The sequence below is a fragment of the Aulonocara stuartgranti genome (assembly GCF_965226115.1).
Source record: "Aulonocara stuartgranti genome assembly, chromosome: 8".
Taxonomy (NCBI): Eukaryota; Metazoa; Chordata; class Actinopteri; order Cichliformes; family Cichlidae; genus Aulonocara; species Aulonocara stuartgranti.
The window spans coordinates 12,062,120-12,082,464 of record NC_138959.1 but is presented as its reverse complement, the minus strand read 5'-3'; the positions used below and the strand labels follow the sequence as shown (position 1 = coordinate 12,082,464).

Genomic DNA, 20,345 nt, shown 5'->3' with positions numbered 1-20,345 from the left:
CCTCTTGTGTTGTTTGCCCTCTTCTTTCAGGATTTCATTACATATTGTTCTTCTGGTGTCATCTTTCCAGCACAATCACGTCAGTCTTATCTCCTTAACTGGAACACCCAACTCGAAGCAGGTTTTGAAGTAGCCAGCACAACAGTTTGCATACAAATCTTTTGTTGCAACTGGAAATGATTAACTGCTGCAGTTTGTGGTCAAACTAATCATTTCAGAACTACCTAAAAATTAAATTACACGAAGTACCCCGTGTTGACATAATTTCACATTCACAAACTGTTTTTTGTGTGTTAACTTTCACAGATGGTTTTACTGTGTTCTACCTACAGGCAATTAAGAATCACTAATTAACCTAATCCTGTTCTTGTACTGTGGGAGGAAGCCGGAGTACCTGGAGAGAACCCATGCAAACATGGGAGAACATGCCCTTCAGACAGGAGGTGGAGTCAAACTCAAGACCTTCTTGCTGAGCACCAACAGTGCTAACCATCACACCACCGTGCTGTCACTAAAAACAATTAATTAATTCATTTAAAGCCACAGGGCTGTTGTGGTCTTCCTGTCACTATATTAACATTAATAGGAAAAAAAAAAAAACCGCACCTCTTATGTAATAAAGCTTTAACTTGAAATTTTCTAAAACATGAATCACTAATAGGACTAATTAAAATTCTTCAGAATTACTAAGGGTTAATGGTTAAGTGTTTAGCGACTTACTAATTTAAGTACAATATTAAAACTGCTAGACATGAATGTGATTTTCCATTGACAAAAACATGCTGCTTAGAGTGAATGGTTGAGTACAGAGGCAGAGAGGACATTGATAAATAAAGATTCTCTCTGATGTGCAAACAGGACGCAAAAGTACAGGCTTAAACACGGACATAATCCTTCATCTGTCTGTTTGCATTGGGGGCCAGATGTTGGTTCCCTACACTTCAGAGGCTGTATGGCATCATTAAAAATCATACAAATGGACTAGCCTTCCCTTCATGTCAACTCAGTACAGCTTATTTCACTAGACACCAAATGCTCCGTTCGCAGCATTATCCTCACGGCAAAGATGCTGTGCCGCATACACAGGATTCACATACTGATTACAGAGCATGCTTATGGTGAACTCTTTACAAAAGGATAATACTTATAGAGCATATTCTAGTCTCTTCCCTCAACCTTTAGCCAGAAATGTATGATTTGCCCTGCTACTAAATAATACAAATAGTCCCCCCGCCCTCAAACAATCCCAAAGATTAAATCAAATTGAAGAAGACCTGTTGGGATTTTTATAGCTTAACTGAGATTTTGAACTGATATAAAGGCTTCATCCCTATCACTCTTGCAAAAATAAAATCTGTTCTACGCAATCTGCTGTGAATATGTGAGGAAGAACAGAATACTGGCTAAAAATGCTGCAGGCTGAGCTTGAATGCATACAGCACAAATGCACCGGCTGTTAAAAAATTTACAAAGTCCCCTAGTAGGCTTTCCACTTACTGGTAGAAGTCTGCTTTCTTCACAGCCTCCTCGCACCTCTTCAGGGTGGTGCTATGCTGGTTCTGCAGGGATTGCAGGTCTGCCATTGCCTTCATACACTGCAGCTTCAGACGCTCATAGTCATGACCTGCTTTTGCATTCGGTCTATTTCACAGAGCAGGAAACAGGGAAACACACTTGCATCAAAAACCAAGTTCTGAGATGCCACATGGGACAATGTGAGAGCCATAAGTGAGATAAACATGCAAACTTTGTACTTTTGGGAGCGTAAGGAAAGAGAGAAAGTTCAACTGTATCCTCACATCTTGTGCTCAACTCTAAAACAAAACGAGCACAAGTTTACGTCAAATAGCTCTTGCTTTTTTTGGCAGGGCTTTTAAATGCTCAAGAATGCAAAATACCTCTATCTAAAGAGTGCAGGTAGAAACAAGATTGCTCTGCTTTTCTGCAAATGTGTTGGAAAACAGGCTGTAGAATGAGACTAAAACACTACCTGCAGTCATCAAAGGTGGTTCCAGGTGAAGAGAGGGCGAGACGTTTGCGTAGCTCATCCCTTTCACGCGTCACCTGTCTCAACTCTAACAGAATGGTCTCCATTTTCTCATTCACTTGGTGGCTGTCCATGTGGGCAGGTGGAGGGGAGGACGCTTGAGCAGGAGTACCTGTGTGAGTCAGCATGTCACTGGTGGCTTGTGCCGATCGCAAAGTTCAAATGATGCGAGTGACGGGGTTCAGTGCAGTTTTATTTATGTCAGCTAGAGTGTATAGCTATATTTCAGTAAAAATGTAGTCTATGTTCATCTGAGCTGCAAACTTGGCTAAAGAAATAAATTACAAACATACAAGTTCATGATTATGTTATGGGTAAAGAGCTTGACCATTATTTTATTTAATCTATATAATCGTTTAGCCAAAGTCACTTAAATATTGTCTGTCATCATTGATCTACTCATTCAGTTTTGAATATACCACAAAAATAAACGTAATGATAAACACTGGTTCAGCTTCAACAGCACAGACCAATCCTCTCTTCTAGAGTAGAAACAGATCTCTCTCTCGTGTGTGTATTTTTAAATCCTTGTCACATCTGTGTAATCACTTGCATGTGCTTAGAGTCTAAACAATTAGAAGCCGTCTGGTTCCTCAGAACAACTGTTTTTTTCTCCCCCCCCCCCCCCTTTTCCAAAGAAGATTTTTTGGACTCATCTTTACCTTAAATCGTTAGTCATCATGAGTACCACACTCACCTAAGCTGCTGAGAGAGCTGCTGCTTTCTGAGTCCGATGGCATGGTGGACAAGACGCTGTAAGTGGACCCTGCAGCATGAACAGAAACATTAAAGTCAGGTCTAAGCGTACTCGACCGTGTCTGCTTTATGGTCAGATGATCATCTCCAGCATTGTATGGTACATCAAGGCAGTGCAGCTTGGGTTACATTCGGGAGCCTTTACTGAAAAAAGCCAGCTGGAGGAATAATAAGGTGGGACTTTCCCCAACTTGGGATGACGGGCCTGTGGGCTGACAGAGTGTAGCTAATTACCAGTTGGGCAGGGAGCTTGAATACATACTAGCCAGGGCCCCAAAGAGGCTGCAGCCTTAGAGCTTCTCCTTTTATCTCCTCTGACAACATCACACAGTCCCCCCCTTGTGAAAGGCCCTCTTTTATAGCTTACAGTGATTCATAATTAACGTTACAGAAAGGAAGCTTTATGTACACCACTGAACAATATGAAGAAGATGATGTTATTTCACACACCAATGTAAAAGTAATTCTTCAGTAGATTTTAAAAGAGAAAAGTATTTAAAAGGGAAATAACTGATGCAATCTGTGTGTGTCACGATCTACCAGAGTGTGCAATTTTCACAACAGATTCAGAAGAAACAATTAGCTTTTTACAACAACAGAGGAACAAATGGTTACACAAATGGTCAAGTCAATTAGAAATGTTGTCATTAAGTTACTATCTGGTCTGTCACCTTTTCTAAGAAAACAAGCAAAAACAAAAGATGTGTTGACTGCCTTCAGTATATTGCCAAATAAGATGCCATTTATCAGTGGGAGTGGCCAATATTTATCTGCTACAGTACATCATGTTTTCACTACCAACAGTTCTAAAGCAGTGAGATGAAGAACTGGTACACTTTTAAAAATGAAAACATTTTAATTCTTCCCAGAAGTGGACTTCTCAGCAAATTCAGCCCAAGGTCAGAGCGTGCAATGCTGAGGTACATCTCCGACTCTACAGGCCTCAGTTAGCATGTTAAATGCTCAAGTTTATGACAGTATATTTGGATAAAGATGGAAAAACTATGGTAATAGGGATCTGTATTAAAATGCAAACATATGAAAATCAGCCAATAAATATTAATCTTTAGCTAGAAATTGTCATATCCCTCACAAAGCACACATTGATAAAATATAAGAGGGCATTGACTGTATAAATTACAGTAAAAGTAGAGCAAGGAATTGTTTAGCAATAGGTTTTTTCATTGACTATATTTTGTTAATCAAGTTGTTTCAAACGTGGTTATTTATCCTCTACAAGAAGGATTAGAATTTTATTGATGCCTGACTGCACACTGCTTGATCAAACAGCCAGCAGTGCACCTTTCCTGAGATCTTACTGCACTGCTGTGGAGTGACCAGCTTATAGTTCAGTTACATCAGCAGCTTCCACTCCTGATGTAAAGTCTAGTGTAGACTTAGAGCATGACAAACGATTCTATTTACCCACGTCCCATTACTCTAAATCAACCCCTGACTGGCCGTGTTCCCACTAACTAAATGAGTTGAGACTATGAGGAGCCCAGCTAACATGGCTCAACCCTCTATTTCCCACTGAAGGACAAAAAAAAGAAAGAAAGAAAAAGGAGAGACCGATCTCTCTTTGAGCTCTCTTTGTTCTCACTCTAGCTTAAGTTTCCCATGACTCTGAGCAGAGAGTGCCTCAATAGGCAAGGTGCAGAATGTCATAACTCACTTACTTTTCTGCTCCGTGGAAGTCATGTGACCTGAGGTCTGACCCTGCCCACTTAAGCATTTCATTTAGGTTGATCTCGTAGTTACGGTCACAGCCACTTGATCATCTGTACACAATTTTATGGTATAAGAAGACCACTTCTCAAGAACAAACGGAAAGTGGGAAGACTGTCTTTAGTAGGAGTTTACTCTCAACTTGAACATTTCTTTTAAACGTGAGAACAGTCGCTCAAACGTAAAGTGCTGATCTTAAATCACATCTGGTACTATGTGCCACTAACAATAAATGAAAGATATTCTGAATGCTACCCCTTTCCATTAAAAGAATTATGCATTTTTCTACTTGCATCTTAAAGCTCTAACTTAAATATTGTATATAATGAGTAATTAATTGACAAAAGGGGGAAGATTACTTTCTAAGCAATAGATCAGAGTGTTGTCCATCAACATTGAATTTCAGAAAACCATAAAATACAGCTTTTAATGAGGGATATAATTCAGGCCCTTTTTTTGTCAACAGAATGGTTAAGTTGGGCTTACTTATTTACTCCAGTATCATAGCACAGTCATGGTACAGTTATATAGCACTAAAAGCACAGGTTTTAATGTTGTAGTCACTCTGCTTTGTTCAATATCCCAGTATGCCCACCAAGTCTTTGACCTGATTTTAAAATGTTACCAGTAAACAAATGAGCCAACAACACATCCTTAAACAATACAAAAGATATTAATTAAGTAAAAATTTGACTTTATCTAAATTCCCTTCATATCAGTGGAGTTTCTCATAACTAAATTGTTCACACTCTATTCTAAAATAAACTCAGACATTAAACTTTCACCATGAAAACTCAGCGCTCCTCTGCATACATGAACACAGATTATTATCACTCTGTCCAAAACAACCTTTCAGTTGATTTAATACTTTGTAAACAAACTTTTAACTGGACAAATAAACCAATTAGCATTCAACTTAAAAAAAAGAAAAAAAAAAAAAAGACATTTCTGTCAGTAGCAAAGCAACAGATGAAATTTTACTTGATCCCACTTAACTTCATCTCTGGAGATACATGTGAAAGACTTGGAAAGAAATTATTTGAAATACCACAATATGCATTTATGATGGTACTGCAACAATGACATATGTCCCTGCGGAGAAGCTATTCTAATTAAAGTAGAAGTCTGCTACGCGAGATAGATGTTAGAAGACTGAAAAGCATGCCGAACACAGACATCAGTTTTCTTCTACAGTCTACTTCTATAAATAAGTACACTCTGATATGTACTGTGGTATAAAGTTAATGAGTCACCGATTCTGCAATAACTACCCTCTGTGTCAACAGTTCAAAACCACTGGAGACAACTAGATTCTCTTCTTTCCGCCTAATAAAATCTAGAACGAAACCAAGAAATCGAGCTACATAACACTCGTTAATCGCTAACTGCAAAACACCTGCTCTTGTTTTGCAGTGACAAAGCAAAACTTCCCATGATACACACCCTTATAATGTGCAGCCATTGTGTTATTCTTCCTTAAGAAACGATGAGAACAATCTAAACAGAAAGGTCTCCGCTGGCAGGCCTTAGAGCTATAGTTATGTGAAACTACAAAGTATCTTTATTTAAAAAAATAAAAAACAAAAAAATAAAAACAAACAAACAACCAAGCCCTGGGCGATACACACCCTGTTCGGTACTATAGGCATCATATTTACATCATGTGGAACTTTTTGTAGGTCAGTGATTAAAGGATATATTTAGCATTCATGTTATAAGCATTTGAACAGGCAGGGTTTACCAACATGTGGCTCTCATATTTTTTTGGGGTGACTTGTCAATTACTGCAACTGGCTCCTGATGGTGCATATTATGTAAAAACATAGGTTGCTTTTCTCTGGAAAGGCCCGTCTTTTGGCCACACAGTGGAGGAACCTGTCTGCCCAGTAGCAGAAGACAGCTCAGCCCATTTGTGTCCTGTGTGACTACCAACGGGGATTTGCACACTACTATGACTAGCCCAGAACATGCTCATGTACAAAGCTCTTTGGAACTAGAGTGCCTATCAGTACTCAGTTCTAGACCCAATGCACAATTGTGAAATGCAGCGCAAAAATGAGAAGGCTCAGAAAAACTAACAGAAGTGTCCAGCTTGCGTTCTCTTATGAATTCTGCCAAAATAATGCATAATTAACACCTGGTAGCTAACTGAGTATGACGCGATAGCAAACAAGAAAGCAACTGGATGGATGTTCCTTTTTTTGTTTGTTTGTTTTTCAAATGTCAAAGTGCAACAGAAGTGCTGAGTAAGGGTCATATGTCAGAGTGCATGCATTATGCTATTGCATAAGATGTCAGGTAAAGTCCAGAGAATACATCATTACTGTTTCAGCATACAAAGAATGCAATAAGAGATTTATGATGAACACAAAAAATAGAGAGTATATCTATAGTTTGTGGATTTATCTGTGAATAAAATCACATGCATGTATTTATCACTTAGTTAGAAAAAGGGTGATTATCCACATAGAAAACAGAACTATTACAAAGTTATTATAAACTAATCTGCGATTTGTGCCATTATGAGACCATATTATCTCAGAGGCTTATCCTTACTTCAAGATATATTTAGTAACCATTAGATAAACTTAAGGGTTAAATAATAAGGGTCGAAGGTGGAACCCCCGATACCTTGGAACATTAAATGTTGTGTAAGATGCAGTTTTAGTTCACCTCTTAAGACAAGCCAACAGTCCATATATTAATGTATCCCGAGCAGGCAGGATGAATATTCTCTAAAAAGTGTATCTGATCACTGATAAATAAAAGAGTTTTGAGATCCTGTGTTTCTGGTAATGCTTAAAAGTTACTCTATCATCCAGCTAATTCAGATTCGGAAGGACAACTGCATCTGAATTAGGTTGAGATATTTAAGAATATCAAGACAGTGCATCCCAAATCCAATGTTGCAGTATCTTGCAACATCTGGTGTCATACGTGTATCAAATCCAAAAATTTATCACTTAAAAGTCCCAATCCATCCATAATGTTTAAATAAACCTGCCACTAAACCAGACGAACTGAATCAATCAGAAACTCCTTGCCAGGGGTCATACTTCTGAAATAATTTCAGTTCCACAAGCACTATACCATTACACTATACAGTATCGTGTTAGTAGTAAAACTATACTATACTGACAAATCCACAGAGAAACTAATTTTCTATACATCTGCTGTGGAGTATTACAGTAGGTGGACAAAGGCAATTTTGAATCCATTCACAAGTTTATAATAAAACAATAGTTTGCTGAATGCCTTTAAGTTGCAACATTGTAAACACCGTACAATTAGTTATTTAAAAAGGTAATTTACTTACCGGTGCTGACATAATCTTAACTGTAGTTAGTTTTACACCAAAAACAAATCAAACTGATGCCCTTTATTCTCCAGTTTATATCCCCCTCGAGTAATTCATTGCACAGTGCGCACTAAAACGCATTTGATTCATCTCTCATTCGTTTGACTATGATAGTGGGTTATTGATTCCCACACACAGTCAGTCCCTCCCTACATTGATTGAGTCTATTTAGGTCCATTAAATGCTTTCACAAAAAAAGCTAGCAGGCTGTACTTTTGGTGACATGCTAAATGAAACAAGCACAGTAGTGAGAGTGTAAATAGGCATCAGGTCACATGATTGTGCCCTGAAAAGTCTTGCCCAAAGGAAAAGTCATGCCCTTCATCAAATTGTCATAAGGTCAATAGCACTAATGTTTGTTAGATCATGCTCAGGAGAGGATCGAAAACAGGTTGGATCATAAGCAATATCAAAAGCAAGGGGCCCAAACACACCGTTTCACTGTATTTTAGATAAAGCCCTAACTTCTGACACGTCGCCCCTTCTTCATAAACACTATACTCTTATAACAATTTAATTAGGAGGTCGTTAACACTTTAATTGTTTCTCACCACTCGTATGATCCACTGGTCCAATGCCATCCAGCAATAAAGATTGCAGGTGAGGGTGTGTTGTCTCCAGAGCAGTGCAAAACTCTGCGAAATGGTCCCCGTCTTTACTCATTAGTAGCTTCAGCAGAAGGTCCACTTTTTCCGAGTTGGAGGTGCAGTTGTGCTCCAGCTCGTAGCGCTCTGGCTGGCTTAGGGTCCCGCAGTGAGCCAACGCGTCCACAACTCTGTCCGCATCTGTTATTGACTCCACCAAGTTCTGGTAACATTTCTCCAACAACTCTTTGTGCTTGGGCTCCATCTCCTCTCCGCTTCGCTCGTCCGCTGTTTACCAGCTCGGGACAATCCCAGCCTTTTAATCTTTCTGGTAGTCAACTTAACTTCGGGCTACTGCCGTGACTCTGCGAAACTACCCCGCTCGACCCAGTCAGGACGGTTTTCAACCCGAATTGACGGATACACAAGAAGTAGCCATATTTGTTGCCCAAGGCTGTTGACTGCATGAAGATGACAACACATTTTCCCAACCGCCGCTCTCTATCCTTTTCGGAAAAATGACGCCTCTGCCTCTTTAAGCCCCGCTTTGCCTGCGCTACGGAAACAACCTCGGCGTCAAATCAAGTTCTTTAGTCATGTTGAAAAGTGTGGAAACTCTCCAGGAGCGCTCTCAGTCAGACTACAAACTCCGCCATGTCTCACCGTTCGAGCAGCTGTAACCCTGTGCCAATCATATTTCCGTGCAATGGACATTTAAGGTAAACGTGGGCGGGGCTTTTTTTTAGACGCACCTGGCTTCCCGCCGCTATAATTACCGCTGTAATTATTACCACAACTTATGTAATACTGGTTTTGCGCTTTCTGTGTGAGTTAGTTATGTGGAAGGCATTCAAGAATGCCAATAAAAACACACTAAAACAATACTGACGGGCTTGTTTTCACTCACAAGTATTTTTTTTTTTTTTAGCTGAGGACGATTTAATTTTCATTATTATGCCCAGTTTTTGAAAGTTTACACACCCTTCCCAAAAAGCTAAAATGATGCAAATTATATAAACCCCACAATTAATTGCAAAATAAGTGTAATAATATAACGTATTAGGTTTAAGCTTTTACTTTTTGGGGCCAAAATCTTTCGAGAGTGTTGGACTTTTACTCCTGTGTTGCATCATTTCTTGTTAAGAAAGAAAATGTTTGAAAACTCTTGCTTTATTTTAAAGAAAAAAATGCGTTGTACTTCCCTTGTTGTATCACTAGTTTCCCAGTGTGCCAAATATGTTCAGTGTTTGTTGGAATACTAGCAGACTGGTGTAGACTTTAACTGCTGATCATGCTTCTGTAGTACATGCACAGTGTAGTGGAATAACCAAGGTCTTCCCTGAAAAAGACCACAGTGCCAGTAGGGCAGCAAAACCTGCACAGATTTGCAGGTAACTCATATCATGTGCACTAATGCACACCCATGGAAGATGTTGGCTTTTGTATTGCTACAAACCTTTGTATTGGTCACTCTTTTACATCTTATCCATAATATTTAAAAATGTAAACAATTAAAAATCTAGTTTAGATATTTTTTCTTGGTGGACGAAAAACGTTTGCTAAGAATGAGAAGTAGTTCTGAACCAGTGACGTGCTTTCAGTCTGTTTTGAATACAGCGCTGTTCAAGGGTCATTCATTGTTGGTTTTTGACCTTTTATGTAGCTCATTATGTACCAGAGACTTCCTGAATTACTTCCCCTAGTGTTTTCGGATGTGATTGATGATATTGGAGACCTCATAGTTAAATTAAGAAGTCACCTTTATAGTCTACACAGTTGCAATATCAGGCATTTAGCTTAATTTTTTTTGCTATATAGAGATCTATATAGCAGTGATTATATGACAAAGTGTTACTATTAAATTATTAACTGAGCGCTGGGTAAGCATTTATTCTTTTCCAGCTTTAGATGAACCATTTCCTCATCCACCCAGTGGTTTCATAAAGTGTTGTATATCAAGTCTAGAAATAACAGAATCAACCATAAACATTTCCAGAGTGTAACTGTATTAAGTGAAGTATATAAACTGTTTAAAACCTTAGTTGGGAAGCTTTGATGACTCTTTCAGCATCCTTTACAAAAGATAACATGAGGTTCTCAGGGTCTAATGAAATTTGTCTTCATAGGTGACAAAAAGTCAGAGATATTTCTGTGACTGGTGGTTCCTTAACCCTCTTGTGCAGCAAGAAGAATATGAAGGGTGATAAAATAAAATCATATATATTCTGTTGAACAAGATCATTTTTCACTTCTCAGTTTTTCTAGTGAAATACTGTTTCTGGCCGACAAATGTACTTTTGGTGAAACAGTCACTGATCACAGGTCATCTCTACAGTAAAACCTACTGATGAAAGGTTGTGCACTGCTCTAAAATCACAAAATTACCAGATGATCTTCTCCTCCGAATTTTCTTATTATTATTTATTCTAATGATAATTACTAACTGGCTGAAGGTTTTAATAAAATAAAATAACTATATGCCAGTACACACATTGTATTAGATACAGTGGATGACACTTATTATGACTTTGTTGTACATTTTATAAGAGTTTATCATATGTTTCTACTATCACATCAAGTCATACCATGTAATACAGTGATTCACTCTCCAAAACACAGCTAATGATTAGGTAGCAATTTTATGGATGCAAATTCAAACACATTTAACACTTAAGCAGTTTTAAATGTAAATATTACTAGATTACAAATCGGACATTGCTTGACTTCTTAAAACCCAGTCTGCTCAGAAAATCCCACACATACATTGTGGGCATCTGAATAGGCTATTATTTGATTACAAGGGAAATCTAGCAGCTCTTATTTCATGATTTGATCTCTCTTTTTTGTGAGGAGATTATACCTCCAGATTGTAGTTGCCTGTTTCTCATCTGGATTGTCCCCTGACACAACTGCCCCGCTCTGCAAGCTTTATTCTGCTCCACATAATCCATCAGGTCTCAAAGGAGGGAGACGTCACAAAAAGATAAAATCCTTACGAAAACGAAATTGTTTAGAATCAGACAGCAATATTAAATGTAAGATTATATGTCTATATCTATATGTGTTCACAGCTAAACTGGAGATGTGTGGAAATCTACTTAAAGCTTGTTTATGATAATTGCTAGTACTTTTTAACATAGAGCTAGAGCGTATTCCCTTTATGAGGATTTTCACTCTTAGCTAGAGCTTGCTAAAGCTTAACGTGGTACACAGTGTGCCTATACATTTCCCCTCTTAAATTCGAAACAGCTTTAACAATTATGTAACAACAGCACTAATTTCTTTTCCCTGCAGGGAAATCTATTCACCGCTTACCAAGAAAACAAGTTGCAATGTTTAGGAATTATGTAAATTCCTAAAAGCATCAAACAGATTCAAAACACTGAAATCTTGCATTTGCTTTTAACATTAAGTGGGAGCAATTTATAGAGTTCTACGCTGTCTTCTGGTATATTGCTTCTCCTGACACACAAATAAAAGCATATGGTTGGACAGGATTTATTTTCTCACTCTGTCAAAAATCAGAGGAAGAGCCTCAAGCCCCACAGGCTGCCACTCTGCATGCTGGATAGTGATATCTGCTGCTACATCTCATTATGTGTTGTTCATCTAATCCTTGGGTTTGTAATTTGCTTATATGCACTCATGAAGTTTAAAGCAGGATTAGGTCCCTGGCAACCAAATGTCACTTAGCTGCACAATCCTCACTGGATGGCTGGAGAAAATCCACTGCAAATAAAAAAAGAAATTGCTCAATACTTACTCACACTGATTGTTTATATGATAGTATTAAAAGGCTGGTGATGAACTGCAGATTTACTGCGTCTGAAATAAACCTTTATTGAGACCTTTGTTTTGTGATATTACAAGTTTTAAGAGAAGCTCTTAAAATTTCATTACAAGTAATATAAGAAAAAAAGCCTCAGGCTAAGGCCTAGTTCAGGCTGCTCTTCACAGCTATTGCACCTTCCACTTGGCCCAGTGACGTGGACAGACGTCTTTGTGTCCCAAGCTCCATAAAGAGTGCATCATCCACTATGCCATCACATCGACAAGTTAATAATTAAAGCACTTTGTCTAGAAATCAGGATCACGGAAGTGTTCTGTCCTCCTCTTAAAGTAAAAGCAAGCTAAATGGAAGCCCTCCTCTCTCCCCCATTTGATTTCACTTTGACCTATATCTTTCACGAGATATCAGTGCAAAATCTTAGCTAGAGAGAAAATACACAAATGCCAACATCAAATATTTATCATTCTTTGTCCTCAGGCTGGTGGACTGTTTTCATTTCGGGTGTATATGAAAAGTTAGAAAGTGTACAAGAAGCAAGGTTTGCAAAGAAGCTATTTGTCTCACGAACACATCCCCTCTGAGGCTGCACTTCGAGGCCACTGAACACAACAGAAAGACAACTTTAGGACACCCGTGTCTCCAATATGGACACTATTTATAGCCTTGAGAAAAGCTCTATGAAGCTCCGCTCCATATCACTTGAGCTTCAAAGCACACCTGAATGAATTTCTCTCCCCTTCTCAGATTATAAAGCAAACACGCACGCACAAACAGAACTTATGTAAGCCACATTATTCACACCTTTTGACAAGAGGCTGCCGCTCATGATGCTCAGAGGTGGAGGGGGCTTACCCACTCGCTGTAATACAGACCTAGGTGGTGCAAATGAGACTGGCTTTGACATGCAAATCGTTCATTGTGCATCTGCTTAGAGCACAAAATCCACACGCAGTCATTTTTCATGCAAAACACACAATCCCATTTCACAAAGAAAATGTGCCAAATTTTTTTTTTATTGAAATCAAAGGTGGTTGTTTTTCCTTTTTTTTTTTCTTAAGGCATCCACTGAATTTTGACAATTATTATGTTACAAAGCAAAGTAGTTAGTGCAGGAAATACTCAGCAAAAGTTAGTTCAGGCAGATCAATTCTACAGAGGTGACATAGTTTGTGTGAACTAAGAGCCCTCTGCTGGCAGTAAAGCATACAAATCAGACACTGTTGAAAGACTAAACAAAATATTGAGAAACAGAATATGGATAACTTCCTGTAGCCATACAACTAAGATTATCGAATGTTTGCTAGACAAAACAAAAGAAAATAATTGCGTAGGTCCACAGGCTTACTCGAACGGCACAATATGATCTGTCTTTAGGCTTTGGCGTTTCAGCACTGAGTGAAAGGCAAATAAATGTTGATTGGCAATAAACTAATTTGCATAGACTTGGAAGCAAGAGTTAAATTTCAGTTAACTAAAACAAACACCCATTACAGGAGAGATGCAAATATTATTTCTTACATTCAGAGAATGATTGATTGATTGGGATATGATCATATGCATATACAATAATAACATACACCTTTGTAAGTAGGTACACACAGTTGCAATGCTTGGCAATACATTCACAAAGCGCTGTACTAAATATTTCTTTCTATATGGATTGCAAAAATTAGTCACATGGCACACTAGCTCTTTTTCAGATCTTACTTTCTTTTTACTTTGTGAAGTTCTACTGTTACCCCAAAATAGGTTTCCTACAAACTAAAGTACATTTTAAATATTATTGTGTAATATAGTCATTGCAGTAATTTAGTTAATTTCAGGCACACACACATTTTGTTGGCTACCACTCAACCTTTTGTGTAAAAAGAAATATATTAATGCACCTTTAAAATATGAATAAATGCAATACAGTAGCAAAAACTATGTAATTTAAGAGAATCAAAAATATATATGTTGATTTGATGTAATAATCAGAAAAATGGCACTAAATGCATGCAACAAACGGAATATAAGGTCATATAACATTGTTTCAGTGTGGATGTATATGATGTCCTTTTGAGACACGCTCCTTTGGGGTCTTGGTGCTTTTTAGTCACTACCTCCACACAGCTTCAACAGCAGCTTCTTGTAATCCCCAGAGGTATCACCCTGAGAAATCCAGAGAAAACGCATCACATAACAAGCACACGGTGATTAAGCTTTGATCGTCAAAATGACAAAAACAGTGGGACTTACTGAGATATCAGTGTACAGTGATTTTCCGTAGGTCTTCAGATACTCCTGCCTGATGTCCAACATATCTACCTCGGAGCGGGACACCATGATACGGATGAGGGTTCTGTCCTTTGTCCCTGCTCCCTGTGAGCACAATGTAATACCTCGTTTATGTCTTCTCCATTCTCTCTTCACAAAATCAGAGCACTAAACTAATTATCCGAGGGATGACAGACAACAGATGTACCTTCATGGCCTTATTGAGCCTCTCTGCAAAGTAACCGGGGGTGTTCTTGATGCACTTCACTAAAAAAAGTCAAATGAAAGATAAATAAAGGAGCAGAAGATGCTGTTGTACATATAAACCAAGAAGACATAGCACGCTTAAAAAGAAAAGACCGTGAAAATTGAATGGATGGAACATGAGACACTTCTGTACATATTTAGTTTATATTGTGTCCGCCAATAAGGTTGTGTAACTGACCCAATTTGTGGTTTTACTACCTTGGTTATTTTTAATGAATGCAGAGCACAAACAACATGAGATCTACAGCATCTACAGGTCTACAGCAGCAGAAGACCATTCCTGTCAGCTAAGAACAGGAAACTAAGGCTACAGTTTGCGCAGGCTCACGTCTGAGTCTCGATTCTGCTGCAGTACTCAAATGGCAGGTTCTGAATTTAAGGTAAATAACATAAAAGTGTAGACCAATCGGGCCTTGCATAAACGGTTCAGGCTGGTGAAGGCTTTGAAGGACGTTTTCTTAGCAGACTGTGGGCTCCACAGTACCAACCGAGCACTGTTTAAATGTTGCAATGTGTCAGGTCTGTCAAGTCTAACCTGGTGTAGATCCCTGACGTATACCTACCTAGAAATGTAAGTGCATGTTGTAGTTGCTATATACATTTAACAAACTACGCTTTACTTCACTTGTGAGCTTGCTTGGCGAGCTTATGGTGCCAGTCAAACACTTTCAACACTTATGATGAAAGTCGCCAGTGAATGAGGGTGTCGTATCCTCTTCCTCAGTTTAAGTCTTTACCTCATTTATATTTCTAGCTTTAATATACAGCTGGAAATATAACTTAGTTGATTCTACAAAGCCCTCAAGAAGTGTTTGCTGACATTTAACAGATTGAAGAATCAGTTTCTAATTTTAAAATGCCTCATAAAAACCAATGTGTAGTCTTCAGTCTGTCTTGCCACCATTTGCTTTCAATCATGTATTTAGGTCAAACAGCTGCCTGTATTGCACCTGCATAGTATTTATAGGAAAGTCTTGCAGAACAACCTCAACCAGTGGCTTTAATATATACTTAAAGCTTTTGCATGTCTTTGGAAAGTCGCTTCAGTTTGGTCCAGGCTTGGAAAAAAGAGATCCAAAGAACGTACCCACAGCCACCATGCCAGACTCAAGATTGCCAGACATTTCCCCGCAGATGCTCTTCTCAATGTCCTTCCCGCACATATGCTGGTACTCCTGAAAGACTATTCAAAGACAAGATACACAAGCATGACAGTTACAATGTAATTCTTTAAAGGTTTAAAAGCATATGTGCTAAAGCGATTCTATTTATGACACTGAAAACAAAATAGTAAACTTCCTGAGCTACACACCTGCCCTAAGGTGAGGCTTGCTGCGAGCACACAGGATGGCATTAAACTGAGACTCATCAGTTCCCACCTTATTTTCTCCTGCTGCATACAGTTTCTGAGGAAAGAAGGAGAAGGATAATTATGGCTTGCATTTGCTTTCAGAGAGCGTTGAGGACACGAAGCCATCTTTAAACAAGTACCTGAGCATCCTGTTTGGCCAAAGAGATGTCAACATTTGGCCTTTCATCACGATTTCCCTAGAGAGAATAGAAGGAAGTAGCATTGAGAGCAGAAAAACATTATGTGGCACAGTGCAGAAGTTAGGTCAGAACTTCCCTTTATGAGAAAGCTCTTTGTAAGTCCAGCAAAATGTGCTGATGCTACCTGACAGAGAGACACCAGGAGTCTGCGAAAGTGTCCAGACGTGTCGCTGCTAATAGAATCCTCCAGGCTCTTCCCGTACTCTGGAAGGAAGGAGGGGCTTTTTAGGAAAATATATTCATTTCCATAATATTTGCATAGGACATTTCAGACACTGACTTTTTCAGAATTCATTATTTACCTGTTGATCAAATAAGCCTGCTCAGCTTAAAGCAAAATATACCCTTACATTAATAAAAAAAAAAAAAAACAGGTCTTAATAATGTCTTCCAACAAGAATTTGAATAAAAAGTAGAAAAGACAACATTAAAACTCACCAGCTTTGTAGATTCTGGCAATTTCCTGAATCTCTGAATTGGAGCGTGATGACAAAATCTCAATGAGACAAGCCTCATCAGTTCCTGCACCCTAAAACAATTACAGAAAAGCATAGCGAATGCGATCAACATTCATTTGCAGCCAGCCATTTCACATTCACTTATTTTCCTAATGCACGATGAGCGAGATATTGTGGTTTGGGCAGGAAAACCAAAACTGAAACCATTTACTGAGACAACCGCATGAGCTTCCAACCTTTATAGCCTCTCTGAGTTCAGATGCATCAAATTGTGCTGGAGTCTTCAGCATGGCAAGAACCAGATCTTCAAAGTTTCCAGTTAGCTCAGACTTCAGATCCTTGGTTAAATCCTAAGCAGAAAAACAGAAACATCTGACTGCAAAGTCAGCTAAGATAAAACTGTCACAAAAGCATTATTATTTATGAAAGTACCTTTCCGTAAGTAGTTTTATAAGCTGCTATCAATGGAACCCTCTGCTTTTTTGAACGATTTCCCAGAAGTTCAATAATGGCATTTTCATCGGTGCCTGTCAAGATGTTATTTTGTTAGAATCAATTTATGATGTGTAAAAGGAGAAGGAGCAAATGAACTGCTAATGGGAAACAATATTATATCTGATGGGTTTAGCATACTCAAATGCATATTTTACTGACCAAAACCCTTCATTGCCTTTCGAAGAACTTCAACATCCTTCAGTGGATCAGCCCCTGGAAAGTCTTTAATAGAACCCCTGTACCCTGTCTAAAAAGCATAAGAAATGATAAACACATATATAAATAAATTATACATATATCTGACATGATAAAATTCAACACAGTAACAAGTGTGTATGCTGTGGTAATTCTATTTGTGTTAAATACCACAGCATGCACCTGCCACATCTTACAGGCATGGCAGGGCCCTGAGGGTTGGAGGGACCCCCACTTCCATATCCAGGCATTGAAGGGTTAGTGGCAGGTGCTCCTGGGTAACCTGGCATGGGTTGGCCTGGGGAAGGGCCTCCTGGATATCCCTGCGGAGCTCCTCCTGGCTGCAAATGAAGGGACAGCTAAGTACATGGTGACAAATGCATATTAAACAAATAAGGTTCAGATGGGAATGGTAAAGATAAGGAAACTTAAACAAATGAGATTTAGCCTGAGCCAGTCCATATAGTATTAGCGAGCTGACACGTAAGAGGTGAAGAGTGAGATAAGAATTTACATACCGCTCCATAGCCACCTGGTGCTGCACCCCAGCCTCCACCTGAAAGAAAATATTGGCTTAAAGAAAGAATAGTACCTCACAAATGTAATCTGTCATGCCTTCTTCTTGGAGCCTCACCTGCTGGAGGCATGGATGGATAACCTCCTGCTCCAGGCTGAGCAGGGTATCCACCAGCTTGGGGAGGGAAGCCTCCAGCTGGAGCGGGGTAACCACCCCCCTGGGGTGGATAACCCCCTGCTGCTGGTGGGTAACCACCTGCCTGGGGTGGGTATCCGCCTGCCTGTGGGGGGAAGCCTCCTGCTGCAGGTGGATAGCCACCTGCTGCAGGGGGGTAGCCACCTGCTGCAGGAGGGTAGCCACCTGCTGCTGGTGGATAGCCACCTGCTGCTGGTGGATAGCCACCTGCTTGGGGAGGATATGCCCCTGGTTGAGGCGGGTAGCCTCCCGCCTGTTGTGGGTATCCTCCAGACTGAGGAGGGTATCCTGGGTAGCTCATCTTCAAAACCTGGAGGTGAAATAAAGCTGGAGACTATCACTGTGTAAATATTTGTTTTTATGTAAAACTTTTTCAGGGAATTTATGTTTTTGTCTAAAGAATGTTTACTGAATGGGCTCGTTAAATCTCATATAGAGCAGAAACAAAACAAACATTTTCCCCAAGACAATAGGAAATTGTTTAAATGTCTCTCACCACTTCCACTGATCCGTATCCCTGTCATATGATAATGACATTGCAATGTGTTCACTGTTTATGAAACTGTGCAACTTTTGCTTCCCCATTCTCAGAAAACAATATAATATAAACCCTCAATAATGCGAACAAGCAACAGTTGCCAAATCTTAATAAATAATAATGTTATTTGGACAAAGCTGATTAGATTCTGCTAAGTGAAAGGTGAGTGGTTTAATACCTGAATCTTATAGTCTGCATGTCAAAGAAATTCTAAACAGAACAAATTTTGTTCAGGGCAAAAGATAATGAGCTGCTGAGCTATATGCAAAGCATGCTTTCTGTAACTTCAAAACTGTCATTGTGCATACCAGCAGGAAAATATTTTGGGTTTGTGTTTGTGAAGTGAAACTATCAAACAGTTTGAGTGTGAAGTTGAAGCAATGTCCATACAGTTTAAAAAGATGTCTAAAGATATGATTTTCATGAGTTAAAACGAAGACAAAAATGCTTGAATTTCAATGAATGTACCTATTTACTACGTTGTTATTCTTTATCTGTTCATATTTTGCAATGTGTCGATAAAAGACCTTCCTTCCTTAAAAAGGAATGCATGTATTTTGCAAGAACAAGTGCGTAAACACAACTTAAAAAGTTAACGACAGCCAAACAAAAGACGATTTTTCGAAATTACTGATTTTAGTTTGAACAGAAAGACCAAGGGTGTGTTACAAATGAGTTCTTGGAAAACATTTGGTTGCTGACACTCCCTTGCTTTTCAGGTTTTATTTTCTCAGTATTTTGAAACAATGCCACGGGCACTCGTAGTAAATACCACCAGTTAGGCAACAGAAAAAATACGTAAGCGAGGGGGAACTCACATAAATTCCTACAGTAATTAAAAACAACTAACTGTTGTATGTGTAGTACATGTTTCGACTTTGAACGTCGAAAAGCTCTTTTAACGTCAAAAGCAGTAAAATCAAAGTCCTTATACTCGTGAGAGCATCACAGGCCTGCATTTTCTCAACTAACCAGCTATGATTTTACTGTTCAATGATAAACGCATAATAATAAAAACCTTGGCCCGTTCGTGATGGTAAGAAGCATTAAGTGATTTAACCGTGTGCCCTGACGCAGAAGAGCAGAAACGACCCAGCCGTCCGTTAACGTTACACAACACTTTCAAACCGAGTTACTGCTTTAGCATGTAGCATCCGGCCTGGGCGACTAATAAAATATTTATTTTAATTCCTTACATACATTTTACAAGCGCTAGCGTGCCGCTGTGACGTCCCCAAAGCAGAAAGTTAATTGCTAGTTGCTATCTGGTAACGTCACCATTAAACGGCTGTTTGTTTGATCAGGCAAAGCTAAACGAAACAAAAAAAAGTCAACAGCCAAAATGAGCCGCTACATTTCTGCAAGTTCCTCGCTGTTGTTTATTGCAACGTAAAGAAATATTTGTTTTAAATATATTGCAGTGGAAAAAACTATAGATTAGAGTTACTTACTTGGCAGATGCGGGCGTCAGATCCAGGAAGAGCCAGGCAGGGAGAGACCAGCCTGAATGTGGGTGGGTCCTAGTTTCCGTGCTAGCAGTAATAACCTTTGCTTTGCTTGTTGTTACCGCTGGAGATAGAGACCACTGTTGAGTCAGAGGGCTGTGATGT

The 20,345-nt window shown here is 39.0% G+C and overlaps 2 protein-coding genes across 3 annotated transcripts in view; both read right to left on the bottom strand.

The window, feature by feature from the left end:
- The window catches only part of LOC309712980 (disks large homolog 5-like), a 30,370-nt gene extending 21,162 nt beyond the window's left edge, over positions 1 to 9,208 (bottom strand). The window contains exons 1-4 of one of the 2 annotated variants that reach the window (XM_082544265.1): positions 8,441 to 9,208; positions 2,745 to 2,813; positions 1,991 to 2,159; positions 1,498 to 1,641 (exon numbers count right to left, since the gene is read on the bottom strand). In XM_082544265.1, coding sequence (XP_082400391.1) covers positions 1,498 to 1,641; positions 1,991 to 2,159; positions 2,745 to 2,813; positions 8,441 to 8,738 — 680 coding nt within the window. In that variant the 5' untranslated portion in view covers positions 8,739 to 9,208. The remainder of the gene's footprint in view (positions 1 to 1,497; positions 1,642 to 1,990; positions 2,160 to 2,744; positions 2,814 to 8,440) is intronic. The other variant, XM_082544266.1, reaches the window with a different exon arrangement.
- Positions 9,209 to 13,255: 4,047 nt separating this feature from the next.
- On the bottom strand, positions 13,256 to 20,317 carry anxa11b (annexin A11b). The gene is made up of 15 exons (XM_082545213.1): positions 20,187 to 20,317; positions 18,120 to 18,507; positions 18,004 to 18,041; positions 17,683 to 17,826; positions 17,450 to 17,537; positions 17,228 to 17,322; positions 17,032 to 17,145; positions 16,776 to 16,866; positions 16,462 to 16,541; positions 16,278 to 16,334; positions 16,099 to 16,192; positions 15,874 to 15,969; positions 14,728 to 14,786; positions 14,502 to 14,624; positions 13,256 to 14,414 (listed from the first exon to the last, which is right to left on the bottom strand). Exons 2-15 carry the CDS (start codon positions 18,496 to 18,498, stop codon positions 14,355 to 14,357), a joined length of 1,518 nt encoding a protein of 505 aa, XP_082401339.1. The 5' UTR covers positions 18,499 to 18,507; positions 20,187 to 20,317; the 3' UTR covers positions 13,256 to 14,354.
- Between the last annotated feature and the right edge of the window lie 28 nt (positions 20,318 to 20,345).